General features: G+C 39.3%; 1 protein-coding gene across 2 annotated transcripts in view; it reads left to right on the top strand.

The window, feature by feature from the left end:
* Aig1 (androgen induced 1) overlaps window positions 1-24871 on the top strand; it is a 230031-nt gene that overhangs the window by 70041 nt on the left and 135119 nt on the right. For both annotated transcript variants that reach the window (XM_005360995.2, XM_013351449.2), the window contains exon 3: window positions 1886-1987. In XM_005360995.2, coding sequence (XP_005361052.1) covers window positions 1886-1987 — 102 coding nt within the window. The remainder of the gene's footprint in view (window positions 1-1885; window positions 1988-24871) is intronic.

The following is a 24871-nucleotide window of genomic DNA, read 5'->3' on the forward strand; positions in this document are numbered from 1 at the left end:
TTGCAGTCTTTCCTTAGCATTCTTTATTCATAATAAAGAGGTAAAGTAATTGTTTTGCAGATTCTCTTACATTATTAGCAGAATTAATGAGATCAGAACTAATGTTTATTATGAGAGTCCATTCCGTGTATGATATGTCAAATCTTATATACCAGTAAATACCATTAAAGCAAAAATGAAAATATTGGTTTCTCCATTTGTAGCATGAATAAACAAAACAATCTCTATTCCTGTCTACTTTAAGGTGATAATCTTGACAGGTAATGTAATAAAATTTTAAAACAGTGAGCACAGAGAGAGTTCAGAAGTTATGATCACTGGTTGCTCTTCCAAAGAACATGGATTCAATCCCCAGTGCCCACATGGTAGCTCACCACTGCCTGTAACACTAGTTCCAGGAGATCTGACACTTTTACACAGAAATGCTCACAGGCAAAATATCAGTACACATAAAATAGAAAATAAATAAGTCACTTAAAAAGTTCAAAATAACTACCAAATATCTACTTTGTGTAATTATTATGAATATCCAATCCATTTGAAATATAAGATGGTGAATAATTCAAAATCATGGATAAGTTAAAAATTACTCATTGTACTTGAAGAGTTAACATAATTTTCCTTGAGCTAAGAATTAATTTTCTATTTTGTTTTACTGTTATACATTTGAAAGCAGATAGTAAAATAAATGTTCATTTAAGCAAGGTAAATAACTGTGGGGGATGTCTCTGGTTCTAAAATAATGTACAGAGATTTAGTCACCTTCTGTAATAATTAACCTTCTGTAATAATCTTTAGATTTTATAAAATAATAAATATTTGTATAACCTTAGGTTTCAAAGGAGAAAACTACCGAGATTTTAAAACAAACAGAGTTGGGAAAGAATTTCGGGACCTTTTCATTACTAGTCTTGAGCTACCAAGTATAACCTAAAATCTTATTTAAAGTAGAATTAAAATATTTATTATTTGCATTAAAGGAGCACAGATAAGCTATAATTATAAAATTATAAAAACCGAAACAAAATTATTTATATTCATTCTGCATTGTTTTAAAAATCACTCTCTATAGGTCTGTGTGTATAATTTACAAAAAATTATCTGTTAATCTCTGTACGGATGGCTAAGACCATGGGCCTTCCATTGCTTTATTTTAATGTGAACTTTATTTCTCACTGTTCATTTGAAGAATGGTGAAATAATAAATCAACTAAATACTGCTACTACTCTCTCTGGATTACTGTGCTGCTATTGGACCCAAAGAAACTTCTGTAATTCAGACAAACTTCAAAGTTAAGTTACTCCAAAGGAATTCAGAATCTTCCTTTTCCCCTTCACCCACTCTACTTCCCAGTGTCTCTGTGCCTTGGCTTAGGCTGTATGCACTAATGCATTTCTCTTAAATGTGACCAGAAGACATGTGATTGGCAAAGGGTTCAGTGCTGGTACTGGTGAGAAGCAAACACGAAACCACGTGACCTGATCAAGGAAGACAGGCATAGCATTGTTTGGGATGTGTGCTCTTCCTATTGGGGAATGGGACCTCTTTGCAAATATCCCTAAGTGAATGTATAAACCCCATGGAGAGGGATCAGACTGGCACAATTAGCCCTAAGATGGTGTTCTTCCTAACAACACTGTGTTTCTCTCTCCCTTTCAGGCAGCTCCTCTGCCTGAAAGAACATAGTTGGAGACCAGAGAGGGGACTTGACAACCCTGTGGTTAACACTAACACTACAGAGTGAAGTGGGAACTGTTTTGCTAGTCAATCATTGGTTTGCTTCTGACAGCATGAATTCCAAAACTCTTGGGTTTTTAAAACAAATAACCAACCAGTTAAGTGCTGTAAAAGATGAACTTGAACCAGATTTCCTTTCCCTTCCAGTTTGTTGTCGCTGTGTTCTGGACCATCTATGCCTATGACAGAGAGATGATATATCCAAAATTGCTGGACAACTTTATCCCAGGGTGGCTGAACCACGGAATGGTGAGTGGATTAAAATAAATAGTTACCTTTGATGAAATGAAAGTCCACTAAAGAACTATTCACTAATTCGAACTTCATCCCACAGGGACCTAAGTATCAGTGAAATCTTGGACGATTACAGTAACAGAAGAATACTGATAGTAAATAGGATTTCTTTCTGTGGCCTTGAGTCATTGTGTAAACTGTGTGGTTGATGAATCCATTTTTAAGAGGTGCCAGGGGTGTTAAATCATACAACAAGCTCATTCCTGGATGAGTATGGTTTCTGTGCCATTAGAAGTTTGTCATCCTATCTCAAGGATCCATTTCCACCTATACAACCATGGTGACTAGGTTCTACCCCCACCTTGCTACAGAGGAACTGTGTTAGAAGTAGCTGTTGCACTTGGGCAGTTTTCCCAGACACATGGCAAGAGTGTTTTATTTCTCGATGACCTGTGATAGACGGTTGAGCAGTTTATGTTTCTTTTAAAACTTAAATTATATATGTATATGTGTATATATATATATAAATTAAAGTATATATATTCATTATCATGTGTGGGTGCTTACATTAAGTTTATGTGAACCTCATGTATGGAGGAGCCTTTGGAGGCCAGAAGAGGGTGTTGGATACTTGGAACTGGATTTATAGGAAGTTGTAAACCACGTAATGTGGGCAATAGGAACCCAACCCAGAGTCTCTATAGGCAGTAAGCACTCCTAACTGCTGAGTCATTTCTCCATCCACCATTGTGGATGTAATTAGCAGTAGACTCGATTGGAGTTTTGCCTGAGATGTTTTCCCTCTTTCCTGCCCAGTTCTCGCTGGCACTTTAGCTGTGCCCCGTTGCTCTCGTTTGTTTCCATTCAAACACTTTGGATGGTTCGCTCACCACTTTACAAGGTTTGAGGGTTATATTTTTTAGAGAGAAGTTGTGTATCCTCTTTTCAGCTTCTAAAATTGAGCACAGTTTTGTTATTAAAGGAAGGTGATTTTTTTTTTTTGATTTTAAGGCTTTTTTATTGTGGTTCAACTGAGTTTAAATATGTAGAGATTTCTAAAATACAATAGATGTGTTCTGGTGTTGACATATTTCCTTAGCCATTATTTATTGTGTTATTTTTTTTTTTTTCGGAAGGTGATTTTTAGAATAATCCCAGGGTGTTCCCATTGGAAAGGACAACCCATCACAGAAATTATGGGGAAGCAAGAGCTAGAAATCATGAGTCTTAGATTCAGAGTAACAGCTCTTTCTGTGGTTTCTCATCTGCCCTCAGTGGTGGGACATTTCAAACAAAGCACATGTTCTAACCAATGTTACTGTACAGAGGCGCTCTGATCCATTCTTTCTTATAGGCGACCCATCAAAAGTCATGTATCAGACAACTGGAATTTTCTTTGATGATGTTAGAGCTGTTGAAAAATTAGCCTGTTGATCTAATTTCCTACATAAAAGCTGGGTCTTGTTAGTCTTCGTCATTTCCTGCCCATATCCCCTCATATTCTCTACTGATAAGAGTCTTACTTAAGGACCTTACTCAGGGTTCTTATCGATATGAAGGGACACCGTGACCATGGCAACTCTACCCACCCCCCTTTTATTGAAAATAGATTTACAATATATCCTGATTACACTTTCTCTTCCTTCTACTCTTCCCAGCTCTTCCCTACCTCTCTTCCCACACAGATCCCATCCACTTTATGACTCCATTAGAAAAGAACATGCTTTTAAGAAATAATAACAAATGGGAGGCTGGGAGGAGGCGGAAACTTGTTTTTTTTTCCTTTTCTCAATAAAAAAAAGAAATAATAACAAAGTGTAACATATAAAATATAGTAAGTTAAAACAAAAACCATCAAGAGAAAAAAAAGACCAAGAAAAGGCATAAGTACCAGAGATCCACTTGTTTGCACACACAGAAAAAAAATCTTAAACTGAACTGAGGCTTTTAATATATATGTAGAAGACCCGATGAAACCCGACGGACACTGTGGTTGCTCGTTCTCCTAGTATCTCCCATGTACTCTGGCTCTTACGTGTTTTCCTGCCTCCTCTTCTAAGGGGTTCCCTGAGCACTACAGGTAGGGGTTGAGTGAAGGCATCCCATTTAGAGCTGTGTGTTCCGAGGTCTCTCACTCTGCATAGTGTCTGACTGTGCTTTTTCTCATCTGCTGTAGGAGGAAGCTTCTCTGATGATGTCTGAACAAGGCACTGATCTATGAGTCTAACAGAATATCATTAGCAGTCATTTTATCACTGCTTTGTGTTTTAAAAGACAGCATTTGGTTTTATGCCAGGTCCATGGGTTATGGCTATCTAGTCTCTGGTTCTCGGTCATCCAATCAGTGTTTGGTATGGACTCACTCCATCACATAGAGTAGATCTTAAGTCTAATCTGATGTTGGTTGGTTACTCCCACAAGCTTTGTGGCACTGCTGCCCTAGCCTATCTTGCTGGTGGGATGACATTGAAGATCAAAGGGTTTGTGGCTGGGTTGGTATTTACATTTTTTTTTTTGGTAACCTGCCAAGTACCTTCCCATACCAAAGCCCTCGGAACATAGGGGCAAAGGTTCTCTGTCAGCATCAGTTCAAGTTCTCCATGTTCCATGAGTTTGTGTAGTTGTCTTCTGCAATGGGTTCTTACTGTCAGTGTGTAGAGAATAGCCTGTAGTCTAGGCAATAACCTTGGTTGTTTGGGGATGTCCACGGGACCTCTTTTGTTGCAGGAGCTCCTTCCATTTCTTCAGCCAATAACCGCTGAGATACCAGCCCATTGGGGCATGGTCTCTCTCCCTTTAAAAAAGTGGCCACTTCCCTCTCCTCTTTCTCTTACTTCCTGCTCCGCTTCCAGCGACTAGACTCCCTTCCTGATTGTGCATAGGGATGTTGTCTGGGACGGTGATCTGTAAGTTTTCCCCTTTAAATAAATAACCATTCTATTAATCATAATTCCAAACTGGTGTGGGATTGTGTGTGATTTACGCCTTCATGTAATCGGCGTAATAACCAGGCTAGCTTAATATGAAACAGCAAATTTTAATGAAGGGGTATCTTACAACACCAGCCATCCAGCGTTGAGCAGGAAATACAAAAAAAGAGATCAGAGGGGCTCACGCTCACCAGATTTATATGTAAACATTAGCCTGAGGTGAACACGCCCCCTAATGGGCTGGGCTTATCACTACATCTCCCCCTTTTGTCTAAATAAGACAGAACTAAACCAAATACAACTATATACAATAATAACAAATAATAAATATAGCAAACAATATTGAGAACAAAAGTTTTGTTAAACATTCTATCTCAAGGAATCTAAATAATGTAGAGAGTAACTATAATTATATAATCTTTAACTCCGTCAAAGATCTGAGAAGGAAATTAATATTACTTAACAAACGAGAGATATCCAAAATGTGCAACAAATGACAGAGACAACTGACTACCTGGGCAATCACCCAAAGTCTCCTTTGCAATGTTGAGTCAACCAACTTTGGCTAAGGCCTAACATAACTGACATACCATTATTAAAGACAAGGAACTTTCTTAGAACTATCCTACCCTGTCTTGGCAAGATAAGACAATCCTGTTTTATCCACTTATGGATATTCTGTATCTTTGTCAGTAGTTGATGTATGGGCTTTTCTTAACCCAAAGGCCAGTTCTGCCGAGAAGACAAGCTCCAAGTGGAGTGTCTTTGGTGCTCAACGTTCTCTTGGGAGTAGAGTGGTGTTGCCAGGAGTGTTTATGTCTCGTTGGCATGGAATTTTAGGTTAGATTAAAGGCCATTTCTATAGCTCTTCGAAGAGGCTGAAGATTATACTATCTATACTAAATATAATCTCTATATATCTAAAAGACCTGATTAATTCTCAATACCTATCTAACTTGAAGACTAAGAGAATAAACAACTGTGTAATATATGAAGACAATTATCTTCAACTGTAAACAATGTCATTACATATCAAATGTAAACAATGTTATTAAATAATATCCGAGGTAGAAATGTACATTGTAATATGGTAAATGTATCAATACAATATAGACAAAGTTGTAAGCATACAAAAATAGAAGTAGGAACATTCACATTTAATATTCAATATATCAATATACAAGAAACAGTACCAATACAATTTTCTAAAAGCAGTAATTCACAAATACCAATCATCCCATCAAACCAGTTAATCCCCCTTTTTTTAAGCCCAGCCCATTAGGGGGCGTGTTCGCCTTGGGCTAATGTTTACATATAAATCTGGCAAGTGTGAGCCCCGCTGGTCTCTTTTTTTGTATTTCCTGCTCATCGCTGGATGGCTGGTGTTGTAAGATATCCCTTCATTCCTTCATTAAAATTTGCTGTTTCATAAAATTTGCTGGTTATTACACCGATTACAGATTGGCTCCCAGACGTGAGCAACTGACACAAAGAACCCGCAGAGAGAGGATTGCTGAACTTGCCTAAAGGTGAGATGGTCTTTCGGGGTTCCTGAATGCAGCCCGCCTTCACTCTTTGGCCAAAAATTCAATCGAGTATAACCCAATCTCTGCACTGGAAGCTTTATTTGGTGACAAGAAATGGCCAGTTGGGACTCTGTGTCCCCCATTATTTGGGCCCATCATTGTAACTGCTTTCACATATTTCAGGATGATTGCACTTCATTAGATTTCTGTACTCCCCTCAATGCTATCCACATTCCCTCCCTCAACCCTATCTTCCCTCCCTCCCCCATCTTATCCTCCCATTCCCATTCTCTACTCCACTTACAAAGTTATTCTATTTACCCCTCGCAGGGAGATCCATGTGTCCCTCAGTCTTTTTCTTTATAGTTAGGCTCTCTGTGTCTACGAACCATAGATTGGTTATCATTTACTTGTGAGCTAACGTCTGTCTACATATGAGTGCATATAAGCCATATATCATCCTTTTTTTGAGTTGGAGTTACCTCACTCAGGATGACTTTTTTTTCCTAATTCCATCCATTTGCCAAGGCAATTATTGTAGGATAAAGCATTTAATTGGTTGTTGGTTTGCAGTTTCAGAGGCTAAGTCCATTATCATCATGGTATGGAGCACTGAGGCAAACAGACAGATATGGTGCTGGAGAAGTAGCTAAGATTCCTGTGTCCTTATCAGCAAGCAGCAAGATGGAGGGGGTGGAGACTGGCCTGGACTTTTGAAACCTCAAAGCCTACCCCCAGTGACACACTTCCTCCAACAAGGCCACACCTTCACCTCCTAATCCTTTCAAAGTAGTTTCAAAATCATTTCAAATAGTTGTGTGTCCTGGTGACTAAGTATTTAAATATATGAGCCTATGGGAGCCATTCTTATTCAAACCACCACACTTCTGCTCATCCAGAAGGTCAATTATTTATTGTCTCTTATGAAGCATTTCCAAACTCCCCAAGCAAACTTATTTAGCTCTTCTATTTGTTGTGTTTTCACACACTACCCTATTTCTAATATATATATATTACATAATATATATATGTATATATATATGTGTGTGTGTATGTGTTTATGACCATAAAAAATGTTAAGGTCCTTTGCAAAATATCAGCCTTTCAGTCCTAAGCTGCTTACCCAGATGCCTTTTATATGATAGGATCAACTTGTGCTTGACATATTGAAGAATTGAGTACTGTATGTTTTAACAATTCTCTCCTACTTATATCTCATTGCTTTTGTTTCTTCAGCCCTTTGTGTGCTAGGCATTCTACAGTGATTGCATCTGTAATTTTTCACAGTGGCACTATGAACAATTATCTCATTTATAAATGAAGAAACCAAGGCTCAAAAAACATATACTCTCCCTCAAAATCACTTAGCTATGGTGATAGCAATGAGATCTGAGCTCATGCCTATTTGGTTTCAAATATATATACTTCTTATTAGTTTGTGTTTTATATGAATATTTAAAACATTAACTAATTCTTTAAAAATGTTACTCTTTATAGCTTTTACAAGTGTAGGTCAAAAATGCAAAGCAATATTTTGAAGTTTTGTTTCCAATGGTTTAGTGTCGTTCAACTGTTGAAGAAAAACCAGTTGACAATTAACTAGGCATTTTAGGAGAAATATTTTGTGCCATTTGTCATTCTTCAAAACAAGAATATAAACAAAGATGCCCTTGCCACTATAAATACTAAACCAAAACACATTGTCACGTCCTCTTAACAGGGAAGGCTTTGGTCATCAGCAAGCATATTCTTATTCAAACATGAAACCAATTTTGTCACAGTATCTCCAAATATGAGGAAGAGTGAGAGAAGCTGATGGCTTTATTAGGAAGCCAAAGTGAGTGGATTAGGAAAGGGAGATCCCTGAAGGGTTGCCTACCCCCAGTAGGGGAATATGGTGCATCTCTAGAATGTCAGGGGATTTTAGTTGGGAACATAGTAACATCTTTACTATCAACCTCACTCTTGTCCTGTTTGGCTTATTATTTGCATCCTTGAACTGCACAGTGTTACCTTCAGACCAGGGAATTATTTATTTCATTTGCAGATCTTTATTCTGAAGTTTTAATGCTTCAAACAAATGGCTTCTTAACCATATGTATAGTCATTGGAACGAGAACTTGGCTCTTTTTTTCCTCTTAGCTCCCTTGAAAAGCTAATGATTTTTCTTTTGGAAACGGTAGGGCTACTTAGAAACATAAGAGGAACTGAATGACCCAAAGGTTTAGGAAAGAGAAAGGATAAATTAATTAACCTGTCAAATTCTCTGAGGTAATATAAGCTCAATAGTTTCTTTTGCAGTGAATTTTGTTTCCCAGCAGAGATAAAAGAGCATTTCCTTGCATTGTTCTAATTCATGATCCCAGAATTTTGGCCAAAGAACTTGTACAAAGTGGCTGAGAAATAGCCTATATTTTCTTTAATTTCATATATATTTTATTGTAGACATTAATTAAATAAAATATTATGTTGGTTGTTTAGTTTGATGGTTAACTTTTAGAGTCACAAACTTTAATTTTTATAAAAATGTGTTATAAGAGGTATGCAATTTAAAAAATTAATTGTTTTCATTTTTGTTCAAATTTTAAACTCTTAAACACTTTAATATTGGATTTGTAGTTTAAAGTGTAGATGCTATTATTTTTGTAATACTCATTTGTTAGCTACTTTTCTGTTGCTGTACTAAAATGATCAAGGCAGCTTAAGGAAGAAAAAGTTTATTTGGGCTTACACTTCCAGAGGGATAGGTGTTCGTCGTGGCAGGAGGGATAGCAGTAAGCCACAGGCATAAGCAAGAAGCTGAGGGTTCACATTTTCTAACACAAGCCAGAACCTGAGAAGGCAAGCAGGAAGTGAGGCAAACTAGAAACTCTGAAAGCTTGCTCCCAACGACCTGCTTCCTCCAGCAATGCTCCCTCTCCTGAAGGGTTCACAGCCTTCCCCAAGGGTACCCACAAGTGAGGACCGCATGTGCAAATACACAAGCTTGTGGAGGACATTTCTCATTCAAACATGTATATCAGCCAATCACAGATTTCTCTACTTTGTTTTATGATTATACATCTGAAAATGTAGAAGGATATGATATATCTTTGTTTATTTGCTTAACTAATAACTTTTCAGTATTGCCGTGATCGTACTGGCTTTCTAGGCCTAGCTGCTTCTTTTGTCAGTGGGAGGACTATGTTCCTTGTTGGCGCACTCATGGATCTGCCTAACAGGGCTGTGGAAGTCTCAATGGGAGAGGCATAATAAATTTAAGAGGTTCTTATTGGATCTAGTCCTGGCAAACCAGAAAAGCAGAGGCCAAATGGGAGGAACCCTCTCCTAGGGATTAAGAGAGTTTTCTGTTAGGTCCAATGCTTATATTAGTTGTAAGGGTAGAATAGACAAGCAATAGTTGTGATTGGGTTTCATTGTAGTACTAGAACGTCAACATCCTGGTTAAATCAGGAACCAGACGTGACATGGGTAATATACTACCTATTTGTGAGGAATGTCAAAAGACCAGTAAAACACTAATTCAAAAAGGGTATAATAGATTACCATTACCTATTTAAATATTTATAATCAAAAGCACCCCAAGAGTGGAAACTGAGATTGGTATGTAAAATGAGAAAAGATGGTTTAAAAAAATCATTCCAAGAAAGAATGTACCTTGTTCTTGTGGTATTCACTGAAGAATCCCCAAATATTTTCTGGCGATCTTTAGCGCAGGGATCACAAAACTGGGATAAAGCTCATAAGTAAATCCTGGCCCTATCTCAAAGAATATCACCAACTCTGGAATTTGAACATAGAGCTTCTGGGCATAAAATCAGTCAGCTGACAGACTCTGGACTTGCAGAACCTAAAATTCACACTGTTTTTTTTTTATTTTGATTTATGCTAGCGATGGCAAAAGTTAGACACGATTCCAAATGAAAAGTGTTTTATCTCCTCCTGTTGTATAGAGGAACTGATCCTAGGTTTTATTTGAATGGCAGCAGGGGAAATGGGTCAATAAGTGAATGACAACACCAATCCAACCTCATTGTATAGCTAAGAAGTTGCCCCTGGGCTCTCCAAAATAGCCCCTAAATTTAGTTTATTATAACCAAAAATATAGTCTATATATTAGCATATTTTATTTCAGCCACTATTTAACATGAAATAAAAATATGTTCTGTTCTTGAACCCGGATTTATATTTATATTCTTAACAACTCCACCCATAGATGACACTGATAGGACATTTTCTAAGCATTAGCATGGAAGGATATTTGATGTACTTGCCATGAATACTCAGAAGAATTACATTTACATGTTTATCTTTTTACCACTGATGATCACAGAAGATGAAGAAGGACATGCAAGCAAATAGATTGGTTCCTGTCTTCGTCACTGTTCTGTTGTTGTGAAGAGACATTATGTCCCTATCAATTTTATGAAAAAAGCATTTAACTGGGGTCTTGCTTATAGTTTCAGAGGTTGAGTCCTTTATTATTATGGTGGATAGCATGCGGGCAGGTACTGGAGCAGTACCTGAGATCCAATCATGGTCTGTAGGTAGAGAGAGACAGACTCTAGGCTTGACATGGGCTGTTGCAACCTCAAAGCCAACCTTCAGTGACATACTTCCTCCAACATGGCCATACCTCCCTATCCTTTCAATCCTTTAAAATAACACCATTCTCGGATGACTAAGCATTCAAATATATTGGGCCCATGAGAACCATTCTTATTCAAACCATCACAGTACCAAAACTATTGAGTTTGGTTACGGACAGATGTAACTGAGATTTTTGCAAGGCCTTCAACAAGTAGAGACTGAATGCTGTTACAGCCCAGAAAGCATGTCTTGAAAACCTTTGTGCACAGCAGGCTGTTGGGCATTGTGGAGTTACAGAATGAGAAAAACACAGAGGAGGAAAAATGTCAAAGGAGGCAAATGGTGTGTCTGAAGTTGAGACGCGTAAGTAAAAAACTGCTACAAGGTCAGAGTAGTCTCAGGAGGCCATTTTTGCTCTCACAGAGAGAAGCCCATGTTTTCTGACCTGCCTGTGGGTTGTGAAAATTGAGCCTGGAACCTTTCTTTCCAGCTAATTACACTTTTCAGGCATTGCCAATGGAGTCATGAAAAGCAATACATAAATATTTCAGATCTGGGAAGATTGCAGGCTTTCAGCCGTGTTCTGACAAGAAGGACCAATGATGAGACATGCCTCTGCTGTGGATGACCCAGTTTAATGTTTTAAAATTTCAGGAGAAGACAAAACCATATGGAATGTAAGGGTATTATTATTATCATCATTATTATTAGAACAGATCCTAAAGCTGGCAAAATCTTTATATTCTAATAATCACAGCAGGAGTGTTCATTCCCCCATGTAATTTATGAAGAAAAAAAAACCATACCCCTTCTCATACTTGATTTGTCATGTCCTGTTATATTTAACTGATCCCCACAAGAGGCATAATTTAGGCAAGTATTTATCCTGTTCAATATTATTTGACATTTAGTACTTATGAAAGGCCTTCTACAGCTGGTTTTCCCAGAAGAGAAGGCATTAAGTGCTACTTGCATTATGGTTGGTTTTGCAAGAACTCAAGATCTGGCATTATTTTGGTAGATAACATGACTTATGGAATGTTTTCAGCCTTAGGATTCACAGATTGTGCAATTCACGGTCCATAGCGTCTGTGCCTTCCTCATACTAGACACTTGATGAAGGGAGTTGCTAGTGAAAAGAGGACCGTTATAAACACGCCAGAGATAAGAGCTGCCTTTTCTCGTTTTTTTTTTTTTTTGGCATTCATAAGTAACTAGAAGAGAGCTGAAAATTTTGAGAAATAAAACTTGGAAATACAAACAGAGGTTGAAAGCTTCTTAGGAGTCCTCCAAGCAAATCAGGCCCTGAAAACTAGAGTCATACAGGGAGCTGTAAGACAGATACTTTCTGAGGAGATTACAAGGTTCTGCATGCACATTTGGAGCATCATGCTTTGCAGGAATTGCTTCCTCCACTGTGAATTTTTATTCGTGACTATCTGTTCTCCCGAGTCCAATCCTCCCCTGTTAGCTTTTGCAGCATCAGATTTTAACATTGGGATTGAATTCTTCTTCTTTTTGAAAAGTCACTTCCCCCTTCATTTAAAATATGAGCAGATCCAGCAGTGGTATTAGTTCAAAACAGCCCTGTAAGTTCTAGTCAGGGTTCTTGGGGCTATCAAAACTCAAAGTGTGGTTTACTTAAGGGCCTCTCCCCTTAATCCTTAAATCCAGAGATATTTCGAACTAAATTTAAGTCATCTGTTTTCCATTCATTTGTTGCTGGATCTTCATGTTTTGTGGAGGGGTGGTGGCAGGCAGGAGGCACTGGCTTCCTCCTTCATGCCACAGACAGATCATTCATGAGTCACAACCCAATGTCTTGGCAGAATTCCAAACCCATATCCTTTCCCCAGCCCTTCTTAATTGAAGTGCCAACCTCAGCTAACTTCTCAATGTATTTGGCAAAGACATTAAAGAGGAAAAAATCCACAGTGGTGTCACAGAACCAGATCCCAAGATCCTCCAGTTCATATATGTGATACAAAAGTTCCAGAGCCATAGTGAATGATTCATGGCAGCAGCTTCTCATTGGGCGTTTCCAAGGATGGAGATCCAACAGGGAACCATGATCGTGTGACTTTATTTCCTTTGGAAAAGGCCATCACTGGGATCAAAGGCTTTTCTCCAATTCAGATCAGGCAACTGTCTTCACCCATTCTGTAGGATCTGAACACCAGTCCTCTGGGTCCCTCTCATAGGCTCTCTGAACAGGTCTCCTTGTCCCCGATAACTTCCACTTGGCAGGAGCCATTCCCAGTCAGTGCTTCCTGGTTCCTGTGTGGGACATCATGCCCTGGTTTTGATAGATATAGTAAATATTAAAACCAATTCATTGCATTCACTCTCCTCCTCTAATAGGTCAAACCGTGTTGGAATTAATATAGTTTCTGTGTGGTCCAAGGGAACTCACATCACAACAGGTGAATCCCATTAGTAGGATCTCCCAAATTTCCCTGGTCTCTTCTTATACTCATTGGACCCACTTCAGTTCAAGGTTTCAGTTTCTCAACTGAGCTGTGGCAGCTGGGTCTTCTCTCCTTCAGCTGCATCTTTCTTCCTTCTTGTTCATTTCCTGTCCACTCAGACCCAAATAATCACACAGAAACTATATAATTCCAAAACCGTCTAACCTATTAGTTCAGGCTTTTTATTAACTAATTCTTACATCTTAAATTAACCCATTTCTATTCATCTTTATATCACTGTGAGACTGTGACCTACCAGTAAATTTCCAGCATGTCCTTCTCCTTCATCAACTACATGACAGGCATCTCTTTGGCTCTGCCTACTCTTTCTTTATATATCTTCCAGCCTAACTATATTCTGCCCTGCCATAGGTGAAAGTAGCTTTATACCTTAACCAATAAGAGCACATATATACAGAAAAACATCCCACATCATCTCCCCTTTTCATTCTAAATAAAAAGGAAGATTTTAACTTTAATATAGTAAAATTACATATACAAAACAGTTACAAAGCAAGACTTATAATTACAATTTTTAGTCCATTCACATTTAGGAATACTCGTTCATCTATCCTATTGTTGAGTCTGAAGTTTTATATCTAATTTTTTTGTCATAACTAAGGAAAATTATAACTATCTGTCTTCAAGTCTTCAAAGATCCCAGAAGGATATACTATTACATAAGTAAACAGGAAGCACATTGTAAGCAGCTTCCAGAGTTCTAGAATTGACAGAGACATCTTGCTGCCTGGACAGTCACCCAAAGTTTTTCTGTAATGTTGGGGCATCCATCTTCAGTCTACAGGCTCATAGTATCCAGCAGAGTTTTCCTTGAAGCAGAAAATTTAAAGATCTCTTTTGTCTTGTTATGGCAAAGTTCATCTGATGCTTTCTTCTGTGTCCTGCAGAATGTCTGGCAGACTCTTTCATGAAGCAGAAACCCTGAGAACTGTCTCACCTTCTTTTTTTTTTGTCAGTTCTGGATATCCAGTTCATACAATATAACATCAAGCAGTTTAGACAAGAGCAGTTTCTTGTCCAAATGGCCAACAAACTCCATCAGGAGCCTCTTCGATGTCCATCTATCCTCTTAAAGTAATTGGTGCTGCCAAAAGCAGACACTGTTTCACTGTTGAGAAAAGTTTAGGCTCTTAAAACCCTTTAAAGGTCATATATTCTGAAAGTTTTTGAAAGATTTGAAGAATTCCTATCCATCTGAAATATATCTCTACACATCTAGAAAACCTAACTATCATGAATACAAGTTTGACTTGTATGACTATTAATCCATATTTTTAATTATATATTACATTTTTAAATGAGCTGTACAAACACAATACCTTAAACAAGGGTAGAAATACATATACACAGTGTATCAAAATAAACCTTAAATTTATATCAATTGATCAAGATCCATACCAATGCTAAGTGTTCATCTCCATATCATATTCCCTTTAAATGAAAACAGACATTTATAAACAATAATTTTGGGAATTCAGGCATAGTTTTTCTCCAAATTTTGTCCCTTTTTTTAAGGCAAAGTATATTTATGGTTCATGGAGACCTTTTGGTGGGTCTTGTTCCATTAAACCACATTAACCTGGATAGAATCCACAGGTTCTCATTTTCTGAGAAAACAAAAGCAGAACCTCTTTTCCAAAGCAACATATCCTTAGACCAAAATTTTGAAGACAAGATTCTGTTACATTGGTTTAACTTAGCAGTCCCTAGAATTAAATGTCTCTCTGCAGTCAAAAAAAATTCAAAGAAAACACAATAATATGCGTAATCCAGACACTGTGTATTTTCCATCTTTACATGGCTTATTTTTTCTCTATTACTTTTTAATATTTATTTTATTACCTTTACTCCTTTAATCAGTGTCTGTCTGTACTTACTTTTTTATTAATTGTCTATACTTTATTTCTTCTCTCTCCTAAGCCTAGTACATTTTTGAAACACACTGTGTCCCGTTTAGAGGTTGATTTCTGTCTGAATCTGTCTTTTTTATGCATCTGTAATCATTTTCTGACCAGGAATTCCTTTTTTAAAAAAATGCTAAGTGGGCATAGCTAGGACCAACTGTGTGGCCCTGTCTGTTTTGCCCAGTCCAACATTTCAGAGGTATGTTCACCATCTCTGTGAGCCATGCTTACCGCCCTAGCTCCAGGGACACAGTGGGTCTATGTTACCATTAAGCAAGCTGTAGCACACTGCTCACAAACCCAGTTTAAGTGTAGGACCTCCCTAAAGAGCCAGAGTTCATGCTGCCAACACAAACTAGGAAGCCTTCCCTTAAAGAACTTGCACAGTTTTTGCCACTAAAGCTGAGTCAGTAAACCTTTTAAAGGAGCCACACCTCTGCTTGCCACCAGCAAACAGAGTCTATCTGAAAAGCTGTGGCTACCAAGAAACTGTGTTTAACTCTGTTCTTTTGTGTCTATAATTCCTTCCCAAGCTCTCTCGGTTTTTATGTGGATGTAGCTGCCCCCTGTTGGATGCCATTTGTAATCAAGGAAACTGCTTATTCCTTTCCCAGTCTCTCAGACCTGAATGATCACATCTAAACTATATTAATTCCAACACTGTTTAGCCTGTTAGCTCAAGCTTCTTATTAACTAACTCTTATGTCTTAAATTAACCCATTTCTATTAATCTGTCTATCGCCATGGAGGTGTGGCCTACCAGTAAATTTCTGGCGTGTCCGTCTTTGGCAGCTACATGGCACCTCTTTGACTCTGCCTATTCTCTCTATCTCTTCCAGCCTGGCTATATTCTTCCCTGCCATAGGCCAAAGCAGCTTTATTCATTAACCAATAAGAACAACACATATACAGAAGAACATCCCATATCACCTCTGTTTATCTTTAGTCAGTCCTTTTGGAAGCCTAGACTGCCCTTCACAGAGAATGTACATTCCAGTGGCTTCCAGTCAGTTTCTTCATGGGTACCAACTGTGACTGAAGGGAATCTTGGTCTCCTAAGTCAAGAGGACTCTTAACTGTACCACATGGCTTTATTGTTAGCTTTCCATTTATTTACTTATTTACCTCACACAGAGGCTTTCAGGCCATAAGGGACAGCAGTCCCTTATCCCCCCAAATCCTTTCTAAAACCATCTAGAAGTGGTGCACACTCAGTAAATGCTAATGAGGAAATGCTACAGAAGTTCTTCCCGGTCATGCTGTCTCTTCGTACCATGCCTCATCTTGCCTGTATCCATTTTTCAGTATCATATGACCTTTGTACACACAACAAAACAATATAACCATTGTCCTTTCTTATTAGTATTGTCCAAACTTCCAGTAACATTTTTCAGGTTAATTACACTCTACATCAAACTTTTATGTCTTTTATGTGAATTGGATAACATTTAACATCATTGCTGATGTTTTGTTTTTTGATTTCAACTGTAGAGCCCTTACGTATATTTCTAGTGGATTCTGTGTTGTCAGAATCAATGTAAATAGGCTGGCTTTATGGAGAATCCACAGTATAAAGAATTTGGTGATCACTGCGTGAATATATTGGGGTTTAACAAAATAATACTTTTTGCTTTGTATTTTGGTGCCTATGGTTGCATCATTGAATTGAAGTTGCTTGTAGGGGAGAGGTGCATAAAATAAACAAGAAAATGATTGACATTTTTAGTAGAAAATATAAAGTCCATGGTCACCTTGTCACATGCACGTTTGATACAGAGCGTTGTGTAGTGGCAGAAGGAAAAGTTAAGATACAGTGACAGCTACTAAACATGATTTTCATATTCAGGTTGGCGACACAGGGAATAACTATGTATACACATATGCATGCTTCTTTATCCAAGCATACAGAGTGTAGAAACCCGATTCACAGTGTTTGCCCTAGCCACCTTCCTGCCCACTCCCCAAGATCATTTGATTCTGACTCTAAATACTCAATTGGTCTCCATCCTTTGGGTATAGAGATATGCTTGTATGATTTTTCTTGAGCTCGTTTATTCTCTTCACAGGCTAAGGCTTGGCCGTTAGCATTTTCCCCTACAATATTGTCAGTAACAGTGGATCCTAGCCACAAGTCTCCTCAGAACTGTTCCAAGTACTGAGTCTATACCAATTCCTGGTGCTTCTGACAATCACCCTACTCACCCTGAGTCTGCCCATATAAGCATCACCATTCCCTTGACTTTCCATGATTTACAAGCCTCTTTGCCCCTCAGGTACCTCTGCTACACAGGTCTCGGCTTTCTCTAAATATCTGACATATGGCATATCTGACTCAGTGCCTGGGATATAGTAACACTCAGGAAATGCTCTCTGATTGAAGGAATGAATGAGTGAATGAGTAGTCCTCACTTTCCCATGCTGGTAATCCTACCTGTACTGTTTTCTTCATATGGACATAAGATGATACTTTATGATTGCCATTTCAATTTCATGCTCCATTAGCTATTCTCTCTGTAATCTGTTCTCAAGCCTTGAGCATCCTTGCTGAACTAATTGACCGACAAGCATCTCCAGTACCAGTCTTTTCTCTTAAGAATAGAATTATGGGTACCAGCCTTCAAGTGGCAATATGACAATCTGTCCAAAGGTGCAATTCTTTCAGGTGTTCAGTGTAAGTTGAGACTGCTCATTCATTTTCCAACTGAATAATCACGCAGAAACTTTATTAATTATAACACTGTTTGATCATTGACTCTAGCATGTTCCTCTTACAGCTTAAATGAACCCATTCATCTGTGCATAGCCACAAGGCTGTGGTTTACTGGATAGGGTTCCAGCCTGTCCTTCATCAGCTGCATGGCATCTCCTTGACTCTGCCTACTCTCTCTATATCTCTGTTCAGATTTCCCAATTGACCAAAACAGTTTCTTTCTTAACCAATAGTAATAAAACACATTCACAGCATACAGAGGGGAATCCCACATCCGTTCATACTGGGAGTGACCCATGCAGCTCCCTGTTTGGCAGTTTGCTTCTTGGAGAGTCTTTTCAGAGCATTCTAACATCCATACATTTATCTCATCAATCGCCTTTCGCTGGAACACTGTTAAGGATTTAGTGTCCGATATTAGGACATTGACAAACATCCACTATACTTTTGATAAACAAAAGGGAAATCGATTTTTATTTCCATCTAAGCATGAACAATAATTTCCTATTGTTCTTTCCGTCTTTGGACCCACAGCTAGGGATGAGTGTGTACAAGGTGCACTAATTAAGATTTACTTTTACAGAAGAATGAAAATTAGCTCCGACTGATGGAATTGTTTTCCCTTAATTGCAATCTCTCTTGTCCTTATCTTCATTGATCTATGTGGTCTTATAGTAACCTAATTGTCTTACACATCCAGGTACTGGTGTTCGTGGAGCTACTTTATGTATGCGCTACAACTCTGTTGCCATCACTACACATACAACAATGTGACTTTCATATTCTTCCTTTAACTGACCGCAAAAGATGCCTACATATTTCTCCAGGATGCACTTCTCGTAGTTACCTACTTTTGAGCCATCTGGAAAGAGGGACTGAACCAAGTGACCTCTAGAGTTTTCCCTGGTTTTATTATTCTTATAAAATAGCTTGGTATAAATGACTTATGAGGTTGGTCAAAATAGAATTCATTATCAAAGTCTTGCATGTCTTAACTGAATTCCATTATGAGGAACTTACAGTGTATTGTGGAAATCATGTAGTATACTATAGGCATGCAAATCCCAGGGCATGATACATAGTAGGCCCTATAAATATAGTTCTGTAAAACAAAATATACATCCTCCCTATAGCGTTCTTACTTACCATATAATCAGTAGTGAGTTCATGGGAAACTCTGAAATTCCAAGGAAAATGCTGATAGAAATTTTAAAATTTCAGAAACACTGCATTTTACATACTCTTACATGAGAAGATGACAAAAATTTCTAAAAAGTGTGTACCTGATGTAAGGCATTTGTCCTTGGAGAAAGAATTCACTTCTTTGTTGTGCATATTTAAGCATTTCTCCTTATTGCACCTATTGGAAAGAGTGCTGCTTAGATTCAAATTTGACTGCTAATCTTCACACATATGGCAAATGCGGACTACTCAGACCGCAGCTATTTCGCTACATTCCACGGTGTCTCGTTTATTTGTTTGATTTGCAGCTATAGCAACTAGATTCCACCATGGTAGGCTTTTGCACAGACCCACAGAATGATCAGCTTGGTGGACTCTTGGCACTCAGCACCACACTCAATTGAAGACATATGCACAGACTCACTTACCACATTTAAAAAAAAAAAAACAACGTGTTTTTTTCCACCCTGGGTAGACCTGTACTGTTTGTCTAAAATGTGAAAAGCAACCTTCTGCAGGGATAGCAGGCCATTTAATACATCGTGACCTTCTTCTCCATAACGTTTCAGATCTTTGGCTTTTCTTACCGTACTTTTAAAGCAGACTGCCTCTCCACAGAACGCTTGCTCCTGTGATGACCAGAGCCTTGACTTGGCGCCATGCTGGTGCTATTCCATGCACACAGCTCTGCACAAGAAGAACAGTTGGAAATGACCTTGAACTAGAGTTTTGCCAAGTCAGTGAAATAAGGGCCTTCAAGAAGTACCATTTTCCCAGTGAGCTGGAGAATTTGTGCGGAGCTGTCAGAACCAGTGCTCTGAACTGGGCATGGGATTACGAGATCTTAACATCTCTGTGCCATGATGCTTGTACTTGGCTTTTGAAGATGCACATTGTAAAATGTTGGAAAACTGATATCTTACTGTTTTTCCCTTTAGGTAAGTCTCTCCACTTCTCCCAACCATTTGCTGGAGGAAGTAGAGAAGCTCAATGTGTGTGTGTGTGTGTGTGTGTGTGTGTGTGTGTGTGTGTGTGTGTGTACTTAAAATGAGTGTGACTCTCAAAAGAAAAAAAAGAGAAAGCTGCAATTAGTGGGCAAGGCAAGTAGGAAGAGGTAGCTCTCCTTCCAGTTGTAAGCTGCTTGTGGGTGGGATTTTGATCCATGGGATTTAGGCTCCAGGAAGGGAGCAATTTCTTCTCTCAATGTGTTTACCTGAGCAGTAAACTGTGTTGCTATTGAAACCCATTAGTTGATGGCAACTGTGGTTACTGTCCAGTTGTTCCCCACATTACCAAACACCATCTGCATGGCACACAATGTTACCAGGTTGCACTTCTCATCCCAGCGAGTATGCTGACTCCAAGGAGCAGGATAAAATGAAGCCCTGCTTTAACCTTGTTGAGAAGTCCTGGTTCACATGACCCTGCAGATCCGCTCCACCTTCTTGGGGTCTTGCTTGTAGACCTGTGGTGAAGCCAAGGTTGTCTGGGGTCTGGCTAGACATAGTGGAAGGGCAGAGGAACACTGCCGAGAGTTGAATGTTCTCATGTCTCATGCAACAGCTCTCAGTTTTATACAAAATAAGATTATGCACTTCTCTTATAAAAAAGTAACAAAGATCATTCAACTCGCTTTAAAATCTGAGGACACACACACACACACACACACACACACACATATATATATATATATATAATTTGTATTTTTACAATTATGACAGCTTTCCAAGGACTGTCCTGATAGGTATTCCTCTGTGTAACAAAGGAGGCACACTGCAAGCAGCTTTCTGGGACATTCTTTGTTACTTCATCTGGGATTTTCTTTTTCAACAAGTAATTTTATATTTCTGTAAGTTTTAATTGGAGCCCCAGAAATGAAGGCATTTTTCCTTCTAAGCTCAAGTCTTCCGTATGCATCATGGTTAGTGTTTGCTAAGTAAGTCACACAGCTGAGCTAATCAAAATTATGCCTCATGGGGGTTTACGCAACTGGTCACTTTATGCAGTAACATGTTCAAACCGGTGACGCTACTGAGTGTGGTGCCACACACGTGAACCCCAGCACTTATCAGGTGGCCACTGCATGATAAGGAACTGAAGGTCATCCTAAGCTTTATAGAGTCCAGTGCCAGCATAGGCTACATGAGACCATGTCTCACAGAAACAAAAGGAGGCCAGCGGGAGGGGAGGCAGGCAGGCAAACAACAGCGCGTTCACAAAACCACAGCCATTATCTTGAGGTCAAGCTGGGTGGCTTTTCCTAAAGTTCTGCTAAGGATAATATGCTAGGCTGTTTTCCACAGTTTGGAGCCTGGAAGTCCAGGTCAGGATACCATCATGATTAGGACTCAATAAGGACACTCTGTCTTTTCACTGTGCCTTCAAATGGCTAAAAGTGCAAAAGGTTCCCTCAGCCCTTTTATAAGGCTACTAATCCCCTTCACTGCCCTCATGACCTAATCGCCTCTACGGGCTGTACCTTCTGCACTGTCTGTCATTTCATGGGTTTGACTTTCAACCTAAAATGTTGGAGAGAAAACAAACGTTTATACTTCTTCAGGAGGGATTAAGGAAAGGGAGGCAGAGAACACCAGAGATTCTGGTATTTGATGTCACACACCCTAGATCAGAAAAGCCAGGAGGCACCATAAAAAGAGAAGGCCCAGGCAGTGAGATTTAACGCCCAGGGTCTGTGCTCAGTTTCCCAATGACGTCAGCAATCCCATTTCCTTTTTTGACCTGTTGATATTTTCATTATCTCTTTAGTAAATATTTTAGGTGTTTGGGAAGAAGGGAGCTTATTGTTATTCAAAGGAATCAAATAGTACTTCACACTTAAACCATATTCAGAATTTCACTCTTGTAGGTTTTTGAGACTCATGAAGTGATTGGTTATACGCAAGAGCAAATTGTAAAACATTTTGGCTGTGTATATTGATTTGTGTGTGTCTGTGTTTCCTGGCAGGTACATACGTGAGCAGGTGTATGTAGAGGAAATGCTTAGCATTCCTCAAGCTGTTCTGCTTGGTCTTTGAGACAGGGTCTCATGCTTGCCTTGAAGCTCACCCATAGGCTGTTTGGTTGACAAGCCCTAGGCATCCGCCCTTCTCTTCTTCCCCAGCCCTGGGCTACAAACATGCTTCTCTACTATAGGTTGCCTTTCTTTTCTTCATTCCCTGGATTCTTGGGAGCAGACTCAGTCCTCATACCTGCAGCGTAAGCACCTGACCAGTGGAGCATCTCCTGAGTCCTTGGAAGACTTTATCAAAAGACTTCTTTTGACATCTTTGCAAAAGTGAATGGGAGCCTCCTTTGCAAGGCCCCAGACTAAGACTTGAAGAATCCTGTTCTAGCTAGGTGATTCCTTGTCCTCTCTACTTTCATGGTTTATCATTGTGAATCAGCTGAGGTTTCATGCATCTACCAGGGGTGTTGGAAAACCATTAGGGTAGTACTTTATCTGTCAGAAATTTTCTGTTTTCTTCATTTGCATTTATACTCTTACAGATGGTTGAAAGAAATATGATTCCTACTGAAATCACATTTCCTTTCAAAGCCGGGTTCATCTGTACTGATCTACACGGCAGGCATCTTTCCTTTTTCTGAGTCCTCAGTGTTGCAATCCTGGTGGCCAGCTCTAGTTGGTCCAGGCATCCCCTTTGTAACATCTCACAGATACTGAAAAGACCTGCACACCATCTGTGGTTTTAAATGTTCCCTTCCTTTCGTGGTTCTGAAGCAGGTTTGAGGACCTTTGGATTTATTTGTCTCTGTAGCATCCTTGAAGTTCAAGGGAAGAGACTCATGGGATAAAACAGAGAGAGAGAGGTAAGTCATCTTGGTGACATCTGGAGCTGAACTGGATGGAAGTGTGGTGGCAAAGAGACACATGTGTAAATGAGGAAACCCAGCCACACTCGACTCTAGTGGGTTGGTCAACAATGTGGCTTCTTTGCCTCGGTTTCTACGGGACTAATTGACTGGCACTCTGTCTCGATGTTAGGAAAAATGAATTAATATTACCACTTATTAAAGAGTAGAAGTATACTAATGCGTCAATTGTTATTAATCCTTGAAAATATTTATGGGGTTCAATGGTCTGTAACTAATTAGAGACTGCAGTTAACAGGGGATATGGGTTTCCTCCGAGTTACTTGAAACAAAATATAAATCTTTTATATAACTCTATTTCCCTTAGAAAAGTTTTTTTTTAACTTGTCAGAGGGATTTTTAAAGTTTTATTTTCTTTTCTTGGATCCCACTGCTTTTCCATAAATCCTATAAGCAGAATTACAGTGAAGTGACTCATCGTCCGAATGCTGTTTTGGAGGTTCTCCTGCCAGTGCAGCTTAGGCTAGAGGAGATTTGCAAGAAAAGTCTGCTTGGGAAAGCATGGGTGGGAAGAGGAATGAAGGAGAGGTGAGAAGGGGAAGGGAGGGACGGAATCAAGGAAGGGGAAGGCAGGAGAATTTTTGTTTTGGATCACATTTGTTTTTAAGCTTAGTGGCAATATAAAGGAGAAGGTTTTATTTCAGTGATATGTATTAGGCAGCCTGGAAGTGCAAATGAGTTGAGTCTCTGAATTGTGTGTGCATGCGTGTGTGTGTGTGTGTGTGTGTGTGTGTGTGTGTGCGTGTGTACGCATGCACACACTTAGCTTTTAACTCGAAATAGTTTCCCTACAAAAATTTTGTTCGTGCTCTCTCTCCTTCTGCTCCTGATTTGGACCTTGGAGGTGGGAGGTCCTTAGACTCCCCACAGGGCAGGGAACCTGGTCTGCTCTTTGGGATGGTGAGAGAGAGGGGGAGTTGATTGGGTGAGGGGGAGAGATATGGGAGACGGTGGTGGGGAAGAGACAGAAATCTTTAATAAATAAATAAATAAATTTAAAAAAAGTTTTTGTTATGTAAGTGGTAATTAATTTTCAAGGCTGGCTTATCCATTCTTTCCATTCTGTCTAAAGGTGAATGATTTGAGCGTTGGCAGTGCTGAACAGTAGACTGTACAGTTGAAACCTGGTAGACATGAAGAACATCAAAGCAATAAAATCAGTTGTTGGGATCTCTAGACTCTTTCAACTTGAACACTGGCAGTGGAGTGGAAACAGATGTGGTCTGGGGAGCCGGCAGCTGTTCAGATCCCTCGTGTGGTTATTGGAGAGTGTCAATCAAGGGAACAGCTGTGCATGACCACCGAAAGTGGCCACTCCAGTGGGTCCTCAACAGCCATGATTCATTTCTTCCCGATCTACATCTGGATGGGACAAATGCCGTCCGCTAGAACCTAGCCGGGAGATGGTACTTGCCATTCATGCTCTTAGACAAAGCAGGAAGAACTATTCTCCCTGCGAGGTTTGTGCTCAGGGGGCAGAAAGGGCTGCCGTCACATGATGACGGTTGTGATTCATCTATCTCTGCGAAAAGTTGTTGCGAGAACATTAGAGTCCACAGCAATTTACAAGGACTTAAGACAACATGTCTCAGCTCTGAATCAGCTGCTCCGTCCCTGTGAGCAGCTCCCGAATGCTTTCATGACATGCCCGACGTACCACAGAGCAGAGTGACATAG

The sequence above is a fragment of the Microtus ochrogaster genome, linkage group LG4, assembly GCF_000317375.1.
Source record: "Microtus ochrogaster isolate Prairie Vole_2 linkage group LG4, MicOch1.0, whole genome shotgun sequence".
Lineage (NCBI taxonomy): Eukaryota > Metazoa > Chordata > Mammalia > Rodentia > Cricetidae > Microtus > Microtus ochrogaster.